The 21,523-nt window shown below is 33.1% G+C and overlaps 3 protein-coding genes and 2 pseudogenes across 3 annotated transcripts; 3 read left to right on the top strand and 2 right to left on the bottom strand.

The window, feature by feature from the left end:
* The first annotated feature begins 85 nt into the window (after positions 1-85).
* On the top strand, positions 86-3,412 carry LOC114380383 (putative ER lumen protein-retaining receptor C28H8.4). Its single transcript, XM_028339403.1, has 6 exons — positions 86-481; positions 953-1,152; positions 1,915-2,055; positions 2,142-2,222; positions 2,661-2,785; positions 2,923-3,412. The coding sequence occupies exons 1-6, from the start codon at positions 259-261 to the stop codon at positions 2,969-2,971; spliced, it is 819 nt and encodes a 272-aa protein (XP_028195204.1). The 5' UTR covers positions 86-258; the 3' UTR covers positions 2,972-3,412.
* A 342-nt stretch (positions 3,413-3,754) lies between these two features.
* Positions 3,755-5,547, bottom strand: LOC114380384 (annotated as a pseudogene).
* A 1,488-nt stretch (positions 5,548-7,035) lies between these two features.
* Positions 7,036-11,073, top strand: LOC114380250 (annotated as a pseudogene).
* Positions 11,074-11,598: 525 nt separating this feature from the next.
* Positions 11,599-13,172, top strand: LOC114380339 (aquaporin TIP1-2-like). Its single transcript, XM_028339342.1, has 2 exons — positions 11,599-11,926; positions 12,310-13,172. The coding sequence occupies exons 1-2, from the start codon at positions 11,798-11,800 to the stop codon at positions 13,117-13,119; spliced, it is 939 nt and encodes a 312-aa protein (XP_028195143.1). The 5' UTR covers positions 11,599-11,797; the 3' UTR covers positions 13,120-13,172.
* A 334-nt stretch (positions 13,173-13,506) lies between these two features.
* LOC114380338 lies at positions 13,507-17,685 on the bottom strand. Its single transcript, XM_028339341.1, has 5 exons — positions 17,348-17,685; positions 15,356-15,622; positions 14,936-15,154; positions 14,719-14,847; positions 13,507-13,936 (listed from the first exon to the last, which is right to left on the bottom strand). Exons 1-5 carry the CDS (start codon positions 17,564-17,566, stop codon positions 13,715-13,717), a joined length of 1,056 nt encoding a protein of 351 aa, XP_028195142.1. The 5' UTR covers positions 17,567-17,685; the 3' UTR covers positions 13,507-13,714.
* Positions 17,686-21,523: the final 3,838 nt, after the last annotated feature.

Below are 21,523 nucleotides of genomic sequence, written 5' to 3'. Positions count from 1 at the left end.
ATAGTAATATTTATTTTTAAAATAATATCCTTAGGGTTTAGGGCACCTATTGGTGTTTGTTTATCATAAAAAAAAAATATTATACGATTCACCAATCTGTTTGTGTTTGAGTTGAATTGAAACTTTTGGAGAGAGAAAAGAAAAAAAAAATCAATCTGCATTTTGGCATTGGGGTCTTGTTTAGTTTGTTCCAATCCAACGTTGGTTGTGTGTGTTTGTGTTGGGAGGATTGGGATTGGGATTGGAATCAGCGACCCCATGAGACCTCAGAGAACGTCGATCCACGCCGTCACGACATGGGTGAGGCGACAGCCCCCAAAGGTGAAGGCTTTTCTCGCCGTCGTTTCCGGCATGGCGGCCCTCGTCCTCCTTCGCTTCATCGTCCACGATCACGACAACCTCTTCGTCGCTGCCGAGGCTGTCCACTCCCTCGGAATTTCCGTCCTCATCTACAAGCTCATGAAGGAGAGGACATGTGCTGGTACGTTTAACACCACTCACTTGTTTTAATTATTGATCTTCAACAAACATTTATCTTCTATTTCTATTTGTTAATTGTGTAGGCCTGGCTAGGTTAAGAGTTTCTCCTTTTCAGCTCTTTCAACACTATATTTCATTGAATGGAATGCTTAGAAAATAAAATTAGAAACATCAGTTTTTTTGGGGGATTAGTTTCCTCAGATTTTAATTTAATCCATCTAGATTTCCTTAACCAAAATTTGATTTTTACTTTAAGATTGTTATTTTCTTGTATACCTCCCAAATTATTCATTTATTTTTGACAATTCGGTCGGCACTGTTTGCTTGATTTGATTTACGTGCGTGTGTTGGCTCAAACAATTCAATGTCTTGTCTTTTGTTATTGGACATACGAGAGAGGTATATATATATATATATATATATATATATATACGGTTTACATTTTGCTAATGGTTTTGAATGATGTACACAGGGTTATCACTCAAATCCCAGGAATTAACGGCTATCTTTTTAGCTGTTAGGCTGTACTGCAGTTTTGTCATGGAATATGATATCCACACCTTACTTGATTTCGCTACTTTCGTAACAACGCTCTGGGTTATATACATGATTCGTTTTAAGCTGAAGGCTAGCTACATGGAGGAGAAGGATAACTTTGCAATATACTATGTGGTAAGTTCCAGTGCTCCACCTGTTGTTTCATCCTAAGATTAGAAGCCTAGCCCCATCTATATTGTCCTTTCAAAGGAGTGTGACATTGTATATGAAGCATTTTTTAATATTGTTCATTCTGGTGGAATTGGAAATTTGACCTTCCGAGTTTGAACATTTCATATAGTGTCTTTAGATGGTAGCAATGTCCTATGGGATGTCTCCCAATTTGAGTAAGTCATTAGTTGTGAGATGTGGTAGCATTGCGATACTGAAAATCATAATTTCACTTGAGTTGTTTTTTGATTTTTTTGTTATATTGAAATAGTCATATTATCAATATGATACCAATGCAATCAGCCTTCTGGATGAATAATACCAGAAAATCTGGATCTGTAGAGTGACATGGGAGAATTGTTTCCCATGACATGATGCCGAGATATTGTATGAAGTGGAGTTCCTATTTTTGTGAACAAAAACTTGAAACTCATCCTATCCCCCACACTAGAGTTGTGTTTGGGATGTTCTATGCTTATGGTTTACTACGATGCTCTTATTTTAATAGAGCCAAGTGCCATCATGTCAAATAAAACTGCTGCAGACCATATCTGAGTGTGGCTTTCATTTTACTCCCTCTTTCTTCCTTTCTTTTGCTTGTCGGTTTACTTTGAAGGATTTAACTTATTCCTTTTCATAAATTTGTGATTTTGTCACTCATTGCTTGTAACTTTTGCATTACCTTTAATCTGAGTCAACTTGCTTTACTTTTGAAATTGGATGCAGGTGGTACCCTGTGCTGTGTTAGCCTTGCTCATTCATCCATCAACTTCTCATCATTTATTAAACAGGATTTCCTGGGCATTCTGTGTATATCTAGAAGCTGTCTCAGTCCTGCCCCAACTGCGGGTCATGCAGAACACCAAGGTATTATTTCTTAACTTAAGAATCTCTGTCCAACATTTTGTGTATGGGATCTGATTCTATTTTTCTGTTTCATTTGATACTTTCAGATTGTTGAACCTTTCACAGCTCATTATGTATTTGCATTGGGTGTTGCAAGATTCTTGAGCTGTGCTCATTGGGTTCTTCAGGTTTGTTCATGAAAACTCGAAAATGCATTAGTCAATTCTTCTATTCATTTGCAAATTTGATGCTCACTTTTTTTCTGACACATGCTGGTGATCAGTGTCCCTAAGATCAATATTTTTTGGAATGCCTATCTTGTTGAAAGGACTGAAATGTGAAAATTATTTTATAAATTTTAGTTTCTCTTTCATTTTAAATAGTACAACTAAGACATCTTTCCTCTAGCAGAACTTTTACAAGGGCATGTTCTCATGTTCTGCCTGTATCTAATTTTCCCTTTAAATTCGAATGTTGGTGTGTTCTGAGTTTCTAAATCAAGTTAAAACCATTTTGATAGTAAACCAGTTACATGATTGCTGCTTTTATTAGTTTGTTCTTTAAAGGTGTATCTACTGGATTTTCCAACTGTTGGTCTCCTACCAACTTACTGTTTCTTGTTACAGGTGTTAGATAGCCGTGGGCATTTGCTGGTGGCCTTGGGGTATGGTTTATGGCCATCAATGGTTCTTATCTCGGAAATTGTCCAGACCTTCATCTTAGCAGATTTCTGTTACTATTATGTCAAAAGGTTGGTTTAGTTTCTAATATAGTTTTTTTCTTTCTTTCCCATGTCATTCATTTTACAGTCTGAAGAGTTTCTCAAGATCTTTCCAGCATGACTCTTGTCCAGTTGTCCTCATGATATTTATTTTTATTTAATTGCAGTGTCTTCGGGGGACAACTTGTTCTACGTCTTCCCTCTGGAGTGGTGTGATTGAAGATCTGCTTTGGTGTGTACTGTCACATTTGATTTTAACTTAATCAGGCTTTATGGTTGGTTACCCTTGTTCGAGTACATTTTGTGTTGACACACTTGTTTGGTTCCTTGGTGGAATGTAAAGTTGGGGATGAAAGAAACTAAATATATTTATGTTTACGGTACTGTTATATATGGTTGGAAGTGCTTTACACATAAAGTCTCTATTTGCTTGGACTCTTGGAATTTAGTTATTGTTATATAACTATTCCTTGTGCTCAAGTTCTACAGTAAGTCTTGGATTGAACCCTGCCTACGTAAAAATACGTGGACTGTGCGGTTTAGATCTATTCTATGCAGTTGGAATACTGTGAGTTTTATGTATGGTGCATTGCACAAAGCAAATCTAAATTGTTGAGTCCAGAGATGTTATCTTAAATGTTAATGTTGACATGCCTCCATGTGAATCCTGCTCATCATGCATGAGGAATCCTTACCGATCTTCGAAAATGGTTGCATTCAGTTTTCGAATTCTCTTTTCGGAGCCTTCCTAGATTTTAAATCATGGTTGCATTCTAGTTGAATGCATTATAAAGAATAAAGATTGAAATCCCGATTCAGTTCAGTTTTTGTTTCCTGCATCAATCAGAGGTTTCACAGTAAATTAAATTATCTTTTAGTCTATTCTTTTATCAAAATTGACCCTTTCCATCTTTATTGTGTATTAGTTGAATGTGCCACAAAAAGGAGTTCCGATCTTTAAACGTTATATAAATTGCTGATAAATTTGCAATTGATCGTATAAGCATTGTAGGGATTCTTCATAAAACTGCTTCGAAAGGATTTTGCGGTTAATAATAATATCAATAAGCTTGAATATGCTTTTGATAGAGTCACGTATCACATAAACACATCCTGTAATAATAATATCAATAAGCTTTCTGCCACATTTGTGTGTGAGAGGGTTCAAGCACACAAGTTCCTGGCCAGAATTCCCTCAAATGTAATCCCGGGTCCAAAAGCAAGTATCAAGCCCCATTCAAGATCTCCTCTGCCATCCTTTCTAATCTTGAGACTTTCCTCTATCATAAACTCCAGCACATACACAATGGTGTTACTGCTAGCATTGCCATAATCCATGAGAGCCCGTCTACTTGCACTCAGCTTCTCTGGCAACAAATCAAGTCTCTTCTCAATGCGGTTCAAGATGGCTGGCCCCCCTGGATGTACAGCCCAAAACAGCTTGTTGTACTCCTTGTTCTCAAACCCAACAACACTCATTAATTTGTCACAGAATCCTTCAACATTGTCTTCAATTATTTGAGGAAGTTCCCTAGCTAACTTGAAGCTTATTCCTTCTTCTGTCAGCCTCCCATCTATTTTCTTCTCAGTGTGTCGCAAAAACTCCTGAACTGCAGTGTGAAGCTCAAAGAGAGGCCTCAGATTCCAATATTGGGTCTGAGCCAATTATCATGGCACCAGCACCATCCCCAAAGAGTGCCACCCCAACAAGATCATAGGGTCTATCTACACTTGGTGGTTTGAACCCAATAATAGTAGTTTCTGAGGTAGCAAGAAGCACTCGGCTTCCAGGGCTGTTCTCAGCTATGTCTTTTGCCAACACGTAGGCCGGCCACGCCGCCAGAACAACCAGCAAAATAGAGCATGACTCGTTGAGTATCAGGGCTCAGTCCTAGTCCTTTCGCTAGGTAAAGGTCACCACCAGGTAGTCTAGCTTCACTGGATGACACATACACCAAGTGTGTTACGTCTGATAAAGATCCACCCCAGTTCTTGATGCAAGTTTGGGAAGCTTCAATTGCCATTTCTGTCACTGCCTCGTTGCATATCTCTAGCCGTTGCTTCACTGTGGGGATGCCTTCAGCTGCAAGTTCTGGATACTTTTTCAGTATCTCCTCTGACATAACCACGTACCTTGTTTTCACTGTGGTTGTCTTGCCTGTTTAAATCACATTGAGCCAAAGTCAGTGTCTCATTCAGCTGCCTTGAGCATACATGTTTGTCTTGTTAAACTCAGTTTGGTGATATGCACGGTTTTCTATTTAGTAATTTTTGCGTAGCTATGTTTAGCTTCAAACCAACTTTTTTGTGTAATCATTGTTCAAATACAACCGATAATGGCTTTTGCCAGATATGCATTAAATGAACTTCATTGCAAACTTAAGTTTTAAAATCAACCCTGATGATGTTTAACAAGACAAACACGTATATTCAAAACATGGTTTACAAACTACAATATAAACATATGCGAGAACCAGCTGCTAAAATGGTAAAGTGTGGTATAAATAAAGAGTGCACAAATCACTTGACAACGAATCATAATTATCCCTATATATACATAGAAAAGCGGAAATGGTGAAAGCTTATTTATGTACTTACAAAGTCTAGTGAGCTTCTGCTTGAGTTCAGGATTGTCACAGTTTGTGAATATCTATCAACCAAATACTCTTGCATGACAAGCTGGTGAGGGAAAGCCTTGCCAAGAGCTAATATGGTAGCCTTCCCGGGGTTGACTCGCTGCTTTATAACACCATTCATTATACCTTCGTTTCCCATATTTCTTCTTTAATTTGGTGGTGATATAAGATGCATCTAATTTCCTCTACCTAGAGAAAGCAGGACTAGTTGTATATATAATCTCCAAAGCATGTCTATGAGGTTCTGGCGTGACAAGTTTGTTATGGGTGAGACATGATGCACGTGACTGTTATTATAAATATAAAATGTGGGTTGGTTAGGAGGCAAGTCGTTCATGGAGATCGTATTATATTAGTCAATGGGAAGATGTTGGTATTTGATTTTCAGTTGAAGTTATATCAACCACACAAATTGCAGCAACCATGAACATTCTTAAGGCACTTCCACTTTAATGATCAAGTTCGTCGACATCATACTATTGTTAGGAAAAATTCACAACAACATTATTGGACAATATTGATTTGTTAACTAGTACACAATGCAAGGCAAGAAATGGAGAGAAGAGGGAAGGTGGGGGCCACAGTATCCAGTATTAGATCCCATACATTCCCAATCAAATATGGTATCTTACAATTGGAAAATACAGCCTATATATACCTAACATTTTTTGGGATTAAAATTGAATTGATTCGTCTATTTGATTTTATAAAATAAGTTGAATAGATAATTTGATGTTAAATAAAATCCATTGTTTGATAAAAAAAAAAATAGAAATCACGTGTTAGTGAGCTTTAAAAATGAAAGTCCAGTTGCATAGTGATGATGGTTGGAACAAATGCAAGCTTTAATGAAGGCATAAATCCTCTTATCCCCTTTCTCTCTAAATACATGTTTTGTGATATGTATTCGTGTCTATTCTAAAAGGGGAAAGACTGAACGAAAACTGAAGGAATTAATTAAAGATCTATTCTTATATTATACAGTGTGCATTCGATAATGATTATTATGTATGCTAATCTAAGCAACAGCAACATGCATGTCTACAAAATGTATTTATGTGTATTATAGTTTTCTTGGTTAGTGTTATTCTAAGAACAACTTTAATAGTGTAATCACCATGAGTTACTTATTCTTTATACTGATGTTTTAAGATCGCACCACACACATCCAAGGAGATGCAGTTACTGATTTAAAAAACATGCTCAAGCTACCGAGGGTAAAGTCACTCAATAAATTTTGTTTCTTATAAACTTTTTTGACCTTTTATACTTTATTATAAGATAAAAAAATCCTATATAATTAAAATTTATTCAATAAGTAAATTATTGTTAATAATAAAGCTATTGAATAAAAAATTAATTAAAATATTTATACGATCTGAGTGAGATGCCCATGTATGATTAATACAACAACAAAACATTCGTGGACCCCACGGAGGATCGAAGCAAGACCGCGTTTGGCTCCAACGATTTCGCGGTGGAGGAGAACGTGCGGTCCAAGGCGATCCAAGTGCAGGGCGTGGAAGACGCGCTTTTGTTGAAGATCATGGGAAGTAGGGTTTCTCCTTTAAGAGAAGGTTGGGGTGATTGGTTTGATAAAAAAAAGGTGACTTTTTGAGGAAGGATAAGATGCTGAGGTCTAATATGGAAGGTTTGAATCCTCTGCGTAATCCCATTCTTCAAGATCCTGATGCTGTTGGTCTCACTCGGATCACCAAAGCTGATAAAATTATTAGGAATTATCTCTTACGTGATCTTAAGAGGCTTCCCTTTCCTTCTAGGAAGATCACTCAATACCACAACAACTTGTAATAGAACTTTTTAGTTTAGGTGTGTAATGTTCATTTTTTTTTGCCATATCATTTTATTTCTTAGCCTTAATTTTCAGCCAGGTTTATCTGTACCATGCAATGTTGATATAGTTTTCAAATGTCACACTTGCATGTTTGTAAACATTCATGTCAGGTTCTAGTTATGATTCATAACTTCATGTTGTATGCAAGAGTAAATATTATCATCACTTTGTTAGACTAATGAGAACCACAAAATGTATATAGAGCATTTTAGAGATAAAATCCATTTTGCATGTATTTTTAGATCACTTTTTGTGTGTCAAATAAGATGAAAGAATTTTTTCTTTATTTGCTTAGTGATAAATCTCACTTTGAGTTCTTGATCCATTTTTTGTAAATTTCACAACAGACTTCATTTAAATATATTTTATGAATTAGCCATGGAGGAAAACATTAAAAAAAATTAAAAATGATTGTTCTTGAGAATTTTTTTCCAAGAATCCAACATTTAAGCGGGAAAACTTGGAAGCATGTCCAGTGATAGATATAGTGAAGAAAGGTCAAGAATCTTGTTAAAAATAATCTTTATATGATCATTTTTTCATGTAAAGGTTTTAGAATTTAAATTTTTTGACAATTCATTATTTATCGAAGAAATCAACATGCAGGTCTAAAACAAATGTTACGTTCACATGTTGTCTTAAAATCACCTACATACTATCTAATCTAAAAGCTTCTACCCAAAAAAAAAGTTTAAGTGTTTTTTTTTGTCAAATAAAAAGAAGATATAATTATGAGATTTTTATTTTTTAACTTTCACTGAGGTTAATTCGTTACTATGGATATGCTTGAAGAGTATGGAAGCAAACAAAAGATATAAATGTGATCCTTTTTGTAACCATTTTCATTTTCCAGAGACAAGAATTAAAAATTAAAATCAAAACAGTCTTTGTTTAATCGTATTTTGCTTTAATTGTAGAAACAGCAGAAAATTACGTGTACTAAAAATAAAGATGACCCAGAGATCAAAAGCATATTAAGCCAAGATAAAATTATGCATATTCCCATCTTGATAATTACAGAGGATTCTACCAATTGATCCGGTCAAGACCTATCTTTACAGTATATACCTAAAATATGCCCCCTAAATTCAATGCAGTGGCTTTGTATATATTTTTTATAACAACACAAATCAGAAACCACCACCAACAACAGTAATATCACTAATGCTTTTTCATTGGACGATATGATGTGCTTTTTAATCAGAGTCTTGATATTATTAGTATTAATATTTTACACATTCACGTACTAGTTTACTTTTGAACATTTCATTGTTGGAATGTAGGGATTGCATAGGTCCAAAATTTGGCTTTGTTCACTGCGAAAAAGTTGGAGAGAACTAGAAATAATATCTCCTTGTTACGTAGAAGGTAAGTGAGCTCAAACCTATCCATGTCTTAGACATTCACGCAGCTAACTATTCCATCAAACCATTATGCAGTAGTCCAACACCATGACTTATTTTGGCATCTATAGCTCGTACTCTAGCTATCTTCAAATGCCATGGCCAAAGCTCTATAAATAACATCTTATTACGAGTTTCAATCACCTGCACCCTTAAGGGAAGCTAATATATATGCTTTGAAAAAAAATTAGTTCTACGAATAGAATCTAACCATCCCTTTTCTTCATTAAAATCTCTAGAATCATGGATTCAGCTAATTCCATGCTGTTGTTAAACAAATTCCGTGTTCTGTTCAGACTAGCAAGCCAAACTGTTTGGTGGGAAAGAACTCTTTAAGGCGAAAGTGTTTTGCTTCTATTGGGGCACATGAGATTTTCAGACCAGAGGTATAATCAATACAAATTTTAGTCATTATGTTCTTTTTAGATCCTCTTATATTTATCTTTAGTTAGATTCTAGCATATACTATCTCAAAAATTATATATAAATAAAAATAATTATTTTCCCACATTAAGAAAATTTGTTAAAATTATTTAATTTTATAAATCTTAAGTAAAAGAAAAAGTTATTCTTAAAATATTCGAAATTAAAATCAAGAATAAAATAAAATTGTTGAAAATAGAATTATAATTAAATAAAAAATATTTTAAGAATAAAAATAAAATTAGTTAAATTTATTTATATTTAAATTAAAAATATAAGAATATATAAATCTAAAGGTAAGGAGTACAACTTTATACGTGTTAAAAAGTTTAGCCGCCCAATATCTACAAGCATTAGGAGACATGATGAATGTTGATGAGCAGAAATTTGAACAATCTTAACCTCGAAATCAGTTAAGTGATAAATAGACAAAATGCCCCTTTTTTTATTGCTTCAAGAGAATTATAAAAGGTTGTCCCCCGCCGTTAATTAGGTGTTATACACAATAGCATATACCTTAAATGTGCCATGCATAGTCTATGATTCTGAAGCCTGTACGTTAAAAAATTATTAGTATAAGAAGCAGAGGTGGATACGTATCATATGAGAAAACGAAACAGTATACTCTCAAAAGAAAACAATTATATAGAACGACAAGATATGATATCGTTCTATTCATTTATAATGACGAACTTATCTGTTGTCAAATACAATTATCATACCCAATTTTGTTACTTGTTATGATACACGTTTGAGTGTTGTTATCAGTTGAATAAATGGTTATCTGCCGCGGATTTGCTTTTAATTATTTAATTGCAGAGATGCATTAGTCCAAAAGAATTGCATTTGTTCTCATTGATAAATGCCTAGAACTAAAACTATATTCCTTTACTTTTGCACAGTGAATATTCTTACAGGTGAAGCATATTACTTTCCTTTTAGTCATAACCCCTCCCACCCCATTTCTTTTCTTGAAAATTGAGCTAGATCACACGGATTCCTCTCACGGGAGGCCACATGAGTCCCGTTTTCACATTCATTGCTGCTTTAAAGGGTGTTGTGACTCTCACCCGTGCCCTCATTTACGTGTTAGCACAATGCATTGGCTCAATAATTGGTTTCTTTATACTAAAGTGTGTCATGGACCCAAAATTAGCTTACACATATTCCTTGGGAGGTTGTGCCATCGATGGCCAAGGAGCGAATTCTGGTTTTAAGCCACAAGATGCTTTGTTAGTGGAATTCACTTGCACATTTGTGGTACTCTTTGGGGCGGTAACATTGGCATTTGACAAGAAAAGGTCTAGGGATTTGGGCTTGCTAATGGTGTGCTTGCTGGTGGCAGGAGCCATGGCATTGGCATCATTTGTGTCCATAACTTTAACTGGGCAGGCCAGTTATGCAGGTGTGGGCCTGAACCCAGCAAGATGCCTAGGCCCAGCATTGCTTCATGGAGGATCACTTTGGGAAGGGCATTGGGTTTTGTGGCTTGGGTCTTTCTTGGCATGTGTAGTCTATTATGCTGTGTCTATCAACCTTGCAAAGGAGGGTTTGGTTTGGGTAGATGGAGAAATGGAGAATATGATATGTTGGCTCTCGGTTCTTGTGGGAATGTCTATAATACTTCCGTTTTAAAGGATCAACTAGAAGAACGAAGTGCTGGGTTCCAAGTCCAAGTATGAAAGGAAAGAAGCAGTTTCATAACTTCATTGTGTCTCTATTCTAGTACCACAAACTTATCAAAGTTGGAACCGGGACAAATACATTTGCGTCTACTTTGATGGAAGTCAATATTAATTTACCAAATAACTTACTAGACAATTAAGTCTGCGCAACATATATCAAACTACCAAATGAGTAAATTGCCTTTACCAAATTTGATGGCTCTAACTACCTTATTAGTTACAGTAGTTGTTTTGTTTGTAGTACTTCAAAATAAATTTGTTTCTTAGTTTCATGTTTATGAAAATGTGTCAAGTGTGATTCTCTTCATTCACAAAATTTTATCTATGGAAATATAAATTACACATAAAGAGATAAAAGATAATTTTATCGTTTTTTTATAGAGAAAAAGATAATTGTATCTTAAAAACCTAATTTAACTCTAATTAGAATTATTCATGTCCACCCTTTGGGTGCAGCGCAAATGGTCGTATAGCCTATGCACAGAATCAATTTGAAAATTGCGTGTCATTATTTGCAAACTATAAGTGTACAATTTGTGTCCTTACTTGGAAATATTCATTGTAACACATGGCACAATAATTGGCGTTCCATTTCCCCATCTGGTAACTTTTGTGCCCATTAACCAATATTCGAGTCAAAACGATTTATTCCTCTCCTTTATCATTTCATCCACACACACAGAATTTATACTTCCTTGGCCTTATCATTTACGGAGCCCTCCAACTCCATCGTTTTCTCATCTCTTCCATTTTACTATCTTGCATCGTTGTTCCAGATGTCACCATGTTTATATATACCAGTATAATTTAAAATGAAAAAAAATACTAGTATTTATTTATTTATTTATAAATAATCGTTTATCAAAGAAAGATGCCATGAAAGCGATTCTGCAATAATAGCGTTTCCCAAGCTCTCCCAATCATAAAGTAGTTTTTCTGGTCAGCTTTATCAATGATAAATAGGAACCCCAGGCACATTTGTTTTCTCAAGGCAGAGATCACATAGACCCATCTAATTTTCAACTCAAATAGTTGTTGGTATGGATGACCAATTTTCGACCGTTCATAGTCATAGTCGTGAGCCAATGCCTAGGGGCTTAGTTCATGAGAAGTCTTCAGAGCCCAAATTTCTTGCCTACATTGGTGCCCACGAATTTTTCACAATAGAGGTAATTAATTCATTTCGTGTCTTTATTTATCGTCTATATATCTATTATTATCTATATACTAGGTGACATGCAAATAAGAGTTATTTAATTTCTCATTGATAGCTAACAGTAAGAAACTATTATCTTCATTCCTATTTATAGACATAGTCAATAATTTTTTTTATTATTAGATTTAATTTCAACTTTATTGTATATTAATTATTATTTTTACTAAAATACTTTAAATTATTTGTTTCTCTCTTTGATGGAGATGAAAAAAGATGAATAGGTTTCAATAAAGTTAAAGATAAATTTAGAAAAATATTATAAATTTAGTCAATTATGTCTTATGGGTGGGGATGGAGGAAGTATATAACGCTTTTTTTTTTAATTCCTTCTTTCAGACGTGGAAAGCAGCTTTGGTAGAGTTAATTGCAACTGCTGCACTAATGTTCACCCTAACGAGTTGCAATATTGCATGTTTGGAGTCACAAGATGTCAATCCAAAGCTTATTCTTCCCTTTGCAGTCTTCATCATAGTATTCTTGTTTCTAATTGTGATAGTTCCTCTATCCGGGGGTCATATGAACCCTATTTTTACATTCATTGCGGCTTTAAAGGGTGTTGTGACCCTTTCTCGTGCTCTCCTTTACGTGTCAGCTCAATGCATTGGCTCAATAATTGGTTTCTTTGTACTCAAGAGTGTGATGGAGCCAAAATTAGCAGACACATATTCTTTGGGAGGTTGTGCCCTTGGTGACAAAGGACAAAGTTCTGGCCTAAGGCCACAAGATGCTTTGTTGTTGGAATTCTCTTGCACATTCTTAGTACTCTTTGTGGGTCTAACGTTGGCATTTGATAAGAAAAGGTGCAAGGAATTGGGCTTGCCAATGGTTTGTTTGGTGGTTGCAGCATCCTTGGCACTGGCAGTGTTTGTGTCCATAACTGTAACTGGCAGGCCTGGCTATGCAGGTGCTGGGCTGAGCCCTGCAAGATGCCTAGGTCCAGCGTTGCTTCATGGAGGCCCACTATGGAATGGGCATTGGGTTTTCTGGCTTGGGCCTTTCTTGGCCTGCATAATCTATTATAGTGTCTCCATTAATCTACCAAAGAAAGGTTTGAATTGGGTTGATGGAGAATATGATGTCTTAAGATTGGCTCTGGGTTCTTGTAGGACTATTTCTAATAATACGGATTTAAATGATCTTTCTTGACTCTCAAGTCTCAAGTATCAAATAAAATAGACAACTTCGTGATTTTGATTTCATTGCATTTAGTTATCGCAAACAAATAATTAAAAGTGGGTTTGAGTTACTTTAGTAACAGTGATTTGATTTGATTTTTTTTAAAAAAAAAAAAAGATATGTATAGATTTTCTTCTTGTTGAGTGAGGGCTTTATCAACCCCGGCCATTTTCACATTCATTGTTAAATGCTACTAGAAGAAATTATTGCATGAGATATAATGATATACTTCATATTATATATTGTAAGACTTAATTTGTCTAGTAAAAAATAGCGAGATTCCTTATATAAACTTACGGCTAAAATGTTATAAAGTGGTGCTGCTAGGAATAGGATATAATCACATCACATCTAAAATATCCATAATGGTTTGATAATGTATGCATTATAGTAAAATGATCTTATTCTTTTTAGGTTACGATCAAACAGCCTGAACGATGACTCAAGTACAACACAATTTAAATTTGACAGCTCAAAACACAAATTATGCTAGTAATAATTTACAGAAAATAAAAATTTTATTATATTTCTCGGTTCTTTTACTCATCATATACTTAAAACACAGCTATGCTGCTGTTTCACTAGGGGATGGCTGCAGAAGTGTAGAAGATGAGTCTAGTGGCTCGTGCACTACCGAATTTGAAGAAACTGATATGGGATTTCCCTCCAACTGCAACATTATGCTCCCCAGTATTTCAGTTAATAGTTTCTTGAACTCGTCTTCTTTCACCACCTTCGCATCATCTGCATTCACCATCTTAAAGACTTCACCAATAACCTTGTCCATCTGTAAAATCAAACACGTGAATGTTCAATAAATGGCCAACGAAGCACAAACATTCCAAAAGAATTTGTTACACTTAACGGACACTTCGCATAGTAATAGTTGCATCTTGCATTTTTTGAACTTGTATACACGGATAAATGATATATAGTAACATTCTTTTTTATATAAAAGAAAGTTTAGGTGATTTGGGTACTTGAGGGTTTATCAAGACTCGATAAATCTCAAGATTCAAAAAATACTTACCGAGATATTTATAAATTATATGTCAAGTCAAAATCGAACTCACATCCTTTTTTATATAGATTTATTTCTTACCAACTAGATCAATCTTTATTAGTTATAGTAACATTTTATTTTGTCTACACATACTTGTCCTAATTAACCTTTAAATATAAACACACTCTTTTAATTTAAAATTTTTGTTTTATACTAATTTTTATTAATTGTATAATAATCGTGTTGTGACTTTAAATTTTTAATTTTCCTACACACTTACTGAAATTATTAGATGATCTTGGACGGCATGATTCTTATTTATTTTTTTCCATGTTGCCTGTCTTATTTCTACTTCCTAATTAATGACTCGGAATTAAGAAGCATTAACTGTAAGTTATAATAAATCATATGCCACGTAGGGACTTATCATAAATCAAATTACTCCCGGGACTAATTATAGCATTTCAAGAGACAACTAAAAGTTAATACTGATCCAATATATTTTCAGCACGGTTTAATGAAGTAACTGAAGATGAATTGGCAGTACGTATGTGATGACAACATACCTCTTCAATTGCACCAACAGGAGGTAAACCAGCAGATGGAGCCACCGTGTCTAATGTCACCCTTAGATACTCCTTTGAAAGCTTTCCATTTCGATCTTTGGGCAAAGTCTCTATAGCTGAGCTCAAAGTCTGCATCCCATGATATATGGGTGAATTCCATAAAAGTTCAGAGAACTAGAAAGATATTTCAAGCAATATTCAATAAAGAAAAATAGACCTTGTCCAATTCAAACTTGTTGGATAATAGTCTCTTAACACCACTTCCATCAAAGGTGTTCTCACTGTGAGCAACTATGACAGGTTGTTCCTTAAGATGATTAGCCACACTCATTGCGACTATCTTAAATTCCTCCAAAAATGTCTCTTGAGAAACAGGCTTATCCAAATCAGAGCCATCTTGAGATAGCAGTGCCGGTTCCACAATGTTGCTCAATACCTAAACCAAAAAAAAATGATAAGCCAAGAGAGGAAGGAATTAAATGAAACAAGTTTGAGATTTTTATGTTTCTTGGTTAAAGTATAAAATAAAGCTTCTTAGCAACAAATGAAAACTTGTTTTAATTTCTCATGACTTTTTTGATAACATAAGTAGCATCTCTAAAGAAAGTCAACGATATTATTTGTATAAATTGGCTACCCAAGAATCTGATGTAGGAGGAATTCCTTGCTCAACAGTGAGCTTGCCAAGAGCTTCAATTATATGGTCATGAAGTGATCTGTCAGGGGACTCAATTTGAGAGAATATGGATACCATTTCAGCTTCATAACCTGAACCATTAACAAACTCCAGAAGATCTTCCCCATCAATGCGAAGTATCACAATAGGGTCACGCTTCAGTCCAGCAGCCATACCCAATAGAATGTCTGAGAGAACCTCTTTGAACTCACTCTTGCTCACTTTTTCCTGCTTCCCATGGGTGAATTCATTCAACACTTATGGAATAAATCATTCTACATGTCAATTCTCTCTTCCTGATTGGCTCAACATTGGCCAATCAAAGTCTTGATACACAAATATAATTAATCTTATAGACGAAAAGGAAAATTTAATGAAGAGATAAATAATCCATTTAATCCTCATAATGTCAAGTTATTTTAGAACTAATTACTTGTGACATTTATAAATTTATTGCTTGCCCAACTTTAGTGGTAGTTAGGTGAGAAAGCTTTTCCCCAAAGTATGCCGCTAAAGAAAACCTTTGCCCTGTCCCCACAAGAACTTTGCCTTCTCATTCTGAATGCAGCTAGTGGCCAAGGCCTTGTAATTTATCATTGACTACAATAATAGCAGTTTGACTTTTTGCACTCTAAAGTCTAACTCAAAACTCTCTACCAGCATTTACCGAGTATTAGTAAATTGAAGTATATTTTAAGATTAAATACATATTATTAAACCTCAGAGGTCAAAAATGCCAGCTTATCTTTAGTTTCTACCACATTCCTCACTAGATTCCTCCTTAGACGGAGATAAGAAAATGACCACAAAAAGTTAAGTAGCTCAGAGATATCAATTGCAAGTTTGCAATCAAATGCCAAGTCCCACAGGACCGACCATTTTATCATATTGAAGGATAAGTCCAAATTATCATAAACAACAGATTAGGATGCTTCTGGGACCAACTACAAGTCAAATCTTGACAAAAATAAACTTGCTCCATAATTGCCCGAAAAGGATATAAATTCCAAGCAACATGCTGTTAAATTTTCCAAAATAAAATAAATGATTATACAAAACCTTATTGGAAAAATCAATTTAGGTCTGCCTCTCCATCAACATTTGAAGCATTAAAAGCACATAAAAAATGTTGCAAATGAGCCAAAGACATTGGATAAAAACAAAGTTCAAAATCCTAAACCACAAACGAACAATATTTTAATAAAGAAAAAACAACAGACATTGAAACCGAAACAAATCAGATGAAGATATAATGATATCACAAAGATGATATATAAGTCAATTATATATTTCCCCCTTGGACACGATAATAATAATTAATTAAAAACATAAACACACACAAAATTCGGAATACAACCAAAACTAAAGCCACAGAAAAAGTTTCAAGCATATACGCCACATTATTTCCTTAGCAAGTCCATGGCAACAGATTTGTCTTCGGGTCTTTCTCTGAGCAGTGAGAATGCATGATATCCACTTAATCTTAGTTCTTATTTTAGCTGAAATTAGTAAAAAAAAATAAAAAAATCTCCAGCGGTAAAAACTCAAGTAGAACTAATAACAAGGTTTGTGTAAAGAAAAAAAGTTCTTTCTAAGCCAAATGTAGCAGAATCCTAGGAAATCAATCAAATTAAGTCACATAACTTTCATGTTGAACGAACCATGCTCACAGCATTGGCAAAATTCCAAGGCAGATATAATAGATAGGTGCATAGGCAGCAAAAGGAAGACATAAGTTGCAAGTTTTTTTTTTTTTTGTTTGAGAGTATATAACTAGGACAACAATGAGATATAAGGTGGATTCAATGGTTAAGGAAAAAAAAGTCACAAGTTGGATCTCTCTGTTAACAAAACTAACATTTGGCAAATTTGAACATGAGACCTTGTGCTAACAGTGACTAGTTTACGCAAGAAAGAAAAAGAAGACATGAGTGAGTAGAGAGAAAGAGAGACCTCGAAATAGATGTGATGAGAATGAGGATTAGTGGAGTGAGAGCAGCAGGTTGGAGGTGTTTGACAGAGAGTTTGGCATCTTTGTCTGTGAAACTTATGGTCCACCAAGGTGGTAAAAACTTGCTGGTTTTCAACCAACTCCATAATATTGGAAGCGTCTAGAAGCTGTCCGTTTCCACCACTTTTCTTCCTGCTCAGGCTGCCCCAAACTGTCTCCATTCTCTCTCCCTTCAACCCTTAACTGTGCTTTTTCTTGTGACTCTTGTGACTTCCCCTTGCTGCTCTCGTGAGTCCCACACCGCCAAAAGTCAATAACAACTTGACTCTGTACATCACCCTTCATGCCTCCTTGCTTAGTTATATTAGTTATCTTATCTACTATCAACCATCTAGTGCCCTTCTTTATTAACTATTGCTCACCAAAATAATTCTATTTTATTTAATTAATTGCAATTTGGTCTTATTTTGTAAATTTAGTTTTCTCATTTTGTATTTCACCCTTGTTACTTTCATTGTAAATTGACTTCTAAGTTCCAATCCAATGACAATGACAGTAATAATATATCTATTAGAGAGGGATAAGAAGTTTTAGTATTATTAAGTGGCAAACCTCAGGGAATTAGGAATTTTACCTTCTTGCTGTGATTTCCAGATATTTTTACATTTTTTTTTATGTTTAATAAAAATACTTATGTGATATTCTTATGTAATATATACTATCCGATGATCAATAAAAAAATATATACAATCCGGTATATATTTTATTAACACATCGACATTTATGTTTAAAAACTAAACATTAAATTAGCAGATAAACTAAGATTACATAAATGAAAAGAAATAACGGGATCGAATTTGTGGGGGAAAAAAGAATGAAAAGATCAAATTCAATAAAGGATAATAATATGAAACTAAAAGATACAAGTAAAAATAAAATAAAGAACTGTAAATGTTTTAAATATATAGTTCTTTAGAAAGAGAAAAGAAAATTAACTTGCTAGATAATTAAATCTTGAGCATCAGCATCATATTCAAAATGTAAAAAATTTCAACGTTTGTTAGTTGAACAATAGTCTAGTAAACAATTAAATAACATTTAAAATATTGAATAGTAAGTAATATAAATACTGAGGAGTTAATATTATTAAGGTTCTAGTCTTACAATTTTTTCCATAATTTTATTAAAGTTATCAAGTAATATCTTGGCCTTCTTATAATTTTATTTAAAAAGAAAATCTTATAAAGGAGTGTTGAAATGAATTTATTTTAATTGCGCAAAAGGTGAAAATCAAGATGATTTACTAATTACACGTGTAGTGTATTATATTGGCCTATCGGGAGAAACGATACAGAGATCATGAAATCTTTCTGGAGGTGTGGTGTGATTCTGTGAAGTGCGAACCGAGAAACCCACATGTTTCTCAAAATTATGAATATACATACACATGCACAAGAAAACCGAGGTCATTTTTAAATCTTAATAAAACATGTACTATATGATGTGAATCATTGAATCAATTGATTTTTTTACGTAATTAATTTTTAAAAATAACATTTTAAAATAAATTCAGTTCATTTCGATCAAATTAATGGTAAATCATTAATTTATTTATAATATGTACTAGAATTAATTCCAGCCAGAAATTTTATATTGAAATGGATATATTATTTTTTTAGAATGACACCTTTAATTAAAAGTTTTAATCTAAAAAACAACATAACTATTCTAAAGATAATTGAAATGTAATTTAAAAATAAAAATCTCCACATACCCGTAGTGATAATTAATCATCATTTCAATTACATGTGGAGTGTAGACATCAGCATTTTCAAACGTCTTTCAGCACAAAATATTGGTGGGAACAATTAAATGTAAAGAATTAACATTGATTTTAAGAGAAATGTATTTGATAAATTGCGTAATAAGTCAATTTAATTTCAAGTATATTTAAAAAATAATTGTATTTATATCAAAATAAGATTAATTTTGCAAAATGGTCGTGAACATTTTTAATGAATATGGAAGTCCCTGGACTTTCTCCATTAGGCTCTAGGACCACTACCAATTTGTGTTACTCATGATGACAAGAAACAAACAAGTTGATAGGAAAAAAGAATGGTTAGACTTTAGAGTTTATTGTATCAAAAAAGGAAAATAATGTGAATGAAATTGTGGCTGGGACATGTGGGGCGGTTGAAAATCTTATAATATGCCAACGGACCACTAAACTCCAATTTTCAGTTTACCCTTATCTGCTCCACTTTCATCTAATTGGGTTAATAGAAATGTATTAAAGGTTGATACATGCTATAACGTTTTATCTCTTTTAATTATGTGATTTAGGGTTTAAATTTTAATTTTAAATATAAAATAAACTATCTTCAGAGGATAATATTTATTTTATATGTGTTCAAGATTTTTGATTGATGAAGATTAATTATTTCTTTAAATGATAAATACTTCGTACTAATATCATAATAAAAAATAAAATTATTTATGAATTGTTGCCTTCCTGAACATTCCCTTTCACTCTAGGTAATTCTTTTTGTTTTTTCAACTCAAATCAATATTAACTCTATATCTTTTGGATTTGATGGGTTTGAAATGTTTTACTAGTCTATAGATTTGGTTTTCTCGATTTTATTTTATTTTATAAGTGGTACAAAATAGAAGACTTGACACATGCTAAAATACTCAAGATGCAAAATTAAACAACGCATAAGGTTAAAAAAACATGTAAAATATCTGATCAGATCTTCTACTTATACTATGTCTGATTTGAATTTAATTCTCAAATTTATTATGTTCGTAGACCATATGTAAATAATATTATAAATTTTTGTTGAGGTTGGTTTTAAAAATAAAACATATTTACAGAGTTACAAAGCATTTGATGTATTTTTAAAAGCAAAATTACGTGCAACAATAAAACAAATAAGAGAGATAAATAAATTAAAAGTTATAAAATTGCTTATTTAATTATAATAGTCTTGACTCTAAAAAATCTCCAAGCAAAATTGTCATTTCCTGCACCCAGAGTCACGACGGAATATCAAAAACTTAAAACCATTAGTTTTGAAGAAATAGAATTGTAATTCAACAACAACAAGAAAAAAAAAAACGTTGAGTTGTCAACCATATATGTTGAGAAAACGTTCGAATCCTCATTTAAAATTTGTTCAAAATTAAATTTGGGTTCTAAGAGTCAATGAAAAATATAATCACTCTACGATGTCCATTAAAAATGATTACCTCTAATTAAATAACTATATTATTAACTGAATTTTAAAATAATCTCACCCTAATATATTTAAAAATTAGTTTAGAAAAAGACTTGTAATTTTATGTGAAGATTAATGAAAAATTCATTGTAATTTTAACACTCTGTGAATCAATTTAAAGACTTGTGCACAAATTTAAAATAATTTAATTTTTATTTTATTTTATTTTAACAAATTTATTTTATTAATTCTTGAATAAGGAGGGAGGAGTGGGGAAGAGTCAAACAGTGATGCTCACATATGTAAACATAAATTAAAGTTTAGCTAAGATTATAACAACTAAACCCAAACCAATGAAAAATGGGCTTGGCCCACGCAGGCAACAAAATACAGACAGAAAATACAACTCTACCATGGCGGCATTTTCGAAGATAATTTAGGGGGGAAATAAAAAAATTACTACTAACTCCTACTCATTTCTTTTGATATTTTAGTTTTTTGTTTTTTCCAAAAACAATTAATATTTTAAAATTTTAAAATCTAATTAATGTTCTTCTCTCTCAAATATATCTTTATATAGTGGTGTAAATACTAAAATCAGGATATTAAATAAAGACATTTTACTCCAAATATAATAATTTTTAATTTTATTAAATATTTTTTAATCTATGTGCAATAAATTTAAACATCAAAAGAAATCAAAAGAAATAGGAAGGAGGTAGTAATTTAACTTGTAAATAATTCTTTTAAAGATAATTAATACAAACATATGCATATTCAAAACTTTAATATATGAAAGCATATTATATTTAATAAAAAAATATTGTAATTTCATTTTACAAATATTTTATTAAATCTAATGTTGATTGAATAAATATAGTATTGATCAATCAAATTATGAAAAATATTAATCTCCGTTATTTGAATAACTAATTGATAGATAAATTAATATTG

This window comes from Glycine soja, chromosome 12 (genome assembly GCF_004193775.1).
Source record: "Glycine soja cultivar W05 chromosome 12, ASM419377v2, whole genome shotgun sequence".
NCBI classification, from domain to species: Eukaryota; Viridiplantae; Streptophyta; class Magnoliopsida; order Fabales; family Fabaceae; genus Glycine; species Glycine soja.
This window is presented reverse-complemented; position numbering and strand designations above follow the sequence as displayed.